At 55.6% G+C, this 3,378-nt stretch overlaps 1 protein-coding gene across 1 annotated transcript in view; it reads left to right on the forward strand.

Annotated features, from left to right (window-relative positions):
* Positions 1–435: 435 nt before the first annotated feature.
* LOC137656499 (uncharacterized) overlaps positions 436–3,378 on the forward strand; it is a 3,794-nt gene continuing 851 nt past the window's right edge. Inside the window, exon 1 of the mRNA XM_068390673.1 lies at positions 436–1,395. Within this exon, the coding sequence (XP_068246774.1) occupies positions 436–1,395 (960 nt within the window). The remainder of the gene's footprint in view (positions 1,396–3,378) is intronic.

The raw sequence follows: 3,378 nt of genomic DNA on the forward strand, positions 1-3,378 counted from the left end.
CTCTCTCTCTCAGAACGCTAAATTAGCCAGGAACAGATTGCTGTAAAAATATATTTAGATAACAGAAAAGAAACAATTTTAGGAAAATAAAATCTATAAAAAAAAATTTCGAAACAAGTATGAAATTCATTTAAAAATTTAATGCAAGAAATCCATAATCTCTACTGTTCAAAGTGGCTAAATGAAATGTCAAAATATAGTCGACTCGCACTAAAATTAGAACAAAATCTGAAATGATACTTTGGATCAAAATACGCAGACTGAAAAATGCAAATGGTCCAAAAAGCAAAAGCTTGATGATAAACCGTTATTGAAAAATCCAAAGTTAAAAAAAACGGAGATTGAAATGGTAAAAGTGTTCGTCACAACATGTGAGAGCAGGACATGTTTTTCCCAGGATGACATAGTAGAGAAGAACCAGCCAGGGGACACAGAATGAAACGGTCGCTGGACATCAAATGGAAACGGGAGGAAGAGTCAAGAGCAAAGAGACGAGAAGAGAGCCAGGAGCGAAAAGACGAGAGGAAGAGTAAAGAGCCAGAGGAAGAGTCAGGAGAGAGCAGACGAGAGGAAGAGCCAGGAGAGAGGAGACGGGAGCAAGAGCCAGGAGAGAGGAGACGGGAGCAAGAGCCAGGAGAGAGGAGACGGGAGCAAGAGCCAGGAGAGAGGAGACGGGAGCAAGAGTCAGGGGAGCAAGAGTCAGGGGAGCAAGAGTCAGGAAAGAGGAGACGGGAGCGAGAGCCAGGGGAGCGAGAGCCAGGAGAGAGGAGACGGGAGCGAGAGCCAGGAGAGAGGAGACGGGAGCGAGAGCCAGGAGAGAGGAGACGGGAGCGAGAGCCAGGAGAGAGGAGACGGGAGCGAGAGCCAGGAGAGAGGAGACGGGAGCGAGAGCCAGGAGAGAGGAGACGGGAGCGAGAGCCAGGGGAGCGAGAGCCAGGAGAGAGGAGACGGGAGCGAGAGCCAGGAGAGAGGAGACGGGAGCGAGAGCCAGAGGAGCGAGAGCCAGGAGAGAGGAGACGGGAGGAAGAGTCAGGAGAGAGGAGACGGGAGCGAGACCCAGGGGAGCGAGAGCCAGGGGAGCGAGAGCCAGGAGAGGGGAGACGGGAGCGAGAGCCAGGAGAGAGGAGACGGGAGCGAGAGCCAGGGGAGCGAGAGCCAGGAGCGAGAGCCAGGAGCGAGAGCCAGGGGAGCGAGAGCCAGGAGAGAGGAGACGGAGCGAGAGCCAGGAGAGAGGAGACGGGAGCGAGAGCCAGGAGAGAGGAGACGGGAGCAAGAGTCAGGAGACGGGAGCAAGAGTCAGGAGACGGGAGCAAGAGTCAGGAGACGGGAGCAAGAGTCAGGAGACGGGAGCAAGAGTCAGGAGACGGGAGCAAGAGTCAGGAGACGGGAGGAAGAGTCAGGAGACGGGAGGAAGAGTCAGGAGAGAGGAGACGGGAGCAAGAGTCAGGAGAGAGAGACGGGAGCAAGAGTCAGGAGAGAGGAGACGGTAGCAAGAGTCAGGAGAGAGGAGACGGTAGCAAGAGTCAGGAGAGAGGAGACGGGAGGAAGAGTCAGGAGAGAGGAGACGGGAGGAAGAGTCAGGAGAGAGGAGACGGGAGGAAGAGTCAGAAGAGAGGAGACGGGAGGAAGAGTCAGGAGAGAGGAGACGGGAGGAAGAGTCAGGAGAGAGGAGACGGGAGGAAGAGTCAGGAGAGAGGAGACGGGAGCAAGAGTCAGGAGAGAGGAGACGGGAGCAAGAGTCAGGAGAGAGGAGACGGAGCAAGAGTCAGGAGAGAGGAGACGGAGCAAGAGTCAGGAGAGAGGAGACGGAGCAAGAGTCAGGAGAGAGGAGACGGAGCAAGAGTCAGGAGAGAGGAGACGGGAGGAAGAGTCAGGAGAAAAGAGACGGGAGGAAGAGTCAGGAGAGAGGAGACGGGAGGAAGAGTCAGGAGAGAGGAGACGGGAGGAAGAGTCAGGAGAGAGGAGACGGGAGCAAGAGTCAGGAGAGAGGAGACGGGAGCAAGAGTCAGGAGAGAGGAGACGGAGCAAGAGTCAGGAGAGAGGAGACGGAGCAAGAGTCAGGAGAGAGGAGACGGAGCAAGAGTCAGGAGAGAGGAGACGGGAGGAAGAGTCAGGAGAGAGGAGACGGGAGGAAGAGTCAGGAGAGAGGAGACGGGAGGAAGAGTCAGGAGAGAGGAGACGGGAGCAAGAGTCAGGAGAGAGGAGACGGAGCAAGAGTCAGGAGAGAGGAGACGGAGCAAGAGTCAGGAGAAAAGAGACGGGAGGAAGAGTCAGGAGAGAGGAGACGGGAGGAAGAGTCAGGAGAGAGGAGACGGGAGGAAGAGTCAGGAGAGAGGAGACGGGAGGAAGAGTCAGGAGAGAGGAGACGGGAGGAAGAGTCAGGAGAGAGGAGACGGGAGGAAGAGTCAGGAGAGAGGAGACGGGAGGAAGAGTCAGGAGAGAGGAGACGGGAGCTAGAGTCAGGAGAGAGGAGACGGGAGCAAGAGTCAGGAGAGAGGAGACGGGAGCAAGAGTCAGGAGAGAGGAGACGGGAGCAAGAGTCAGGAGAGAGGAGACGGGAGCAAGAGTCAGGAGAGAGGAGACGGGAGCAAGAGTCAGGAGAGAGGAGACGGGAGCAAGAGTCAGGAGACGGGAGCAAGAGTCAGGAGACGGGAGCAAGAGTAAGGAGAGAGGAGACGGGAGTAAGGAGAGAGGAGACGGGAGCAAGAGTCAGGAGACGGGAGCAAGAGTCAGGAGACGGGAGCAAGAGTCAGGAGACGGGAGCAAGAGTCAGGAGAGAGGAGACGGGAGCAAGAGTCAGGAGAGAGGAGACGGGAGCAAGAGTCAGGAGAGAGGAGACGGGAGCAAGAGTCAGGAGAGAGGAGACGGGAGCAAGAGTCAGGAGAGAGGAGACGGGAGCAAGAGTCAGGAGAGAGGAGACGGGAGTAAGGAGAGAGGAGACGGGAGCAAGAGTCAGGAGACGGGAGCAAGTCAGGAGACGGGAGCAAGAGTCAGGAGACGGGAGCAAGTCAGGAGACGGGAGCAAGAGTCAGGAGACGGGAGCAAGAGTCAGGAGACGGGAGCAAGAGTCAGGAGACGGGAGCAAGAGTCAGGAGACGGGAGCAAGAGTCAGGAGAGAGGAGCAAGAGTCAGGAGAGAGGAGACGGGAGCAAGAGTCAGGAGAGAGGAGACGGGAGCAAGAAGAGTGAGGAGCAAGAAGAGTGAGGAGTAAAAAGAGGAGTGAGGAGTAAAAAGAGGAGTGAGGAGTAAAAAGAGGAGAGGAAGAAGAGAAGCGAGGAGTAAAGAGAGGAGAGGAAGAAGAATGAGGAGTAAAGAGAAGAGAGGAAGAAGAGGAATGAGGAGTAAAGAGACGAAGGAAAGAAGAATGAGGAGCAAGGA

The sequence above is a fragment of the Palaemon carinicauda genome, chromosome 17 (assembly GCF_036898095.1).
Source record: "Palaemon carinicauda isolate YSFRI2023 chromosome 17, ASM3689809v2, whole genome shotgun sequence".
In the NCBI taxonomy this organism is placed as follows: domain Eukaryota; kingdom Metazoa; phylum Arthropoda; class Malacostraca; order Decapoda; family Palaemonidae; genus Palaemon; species Palaemon carinicauda.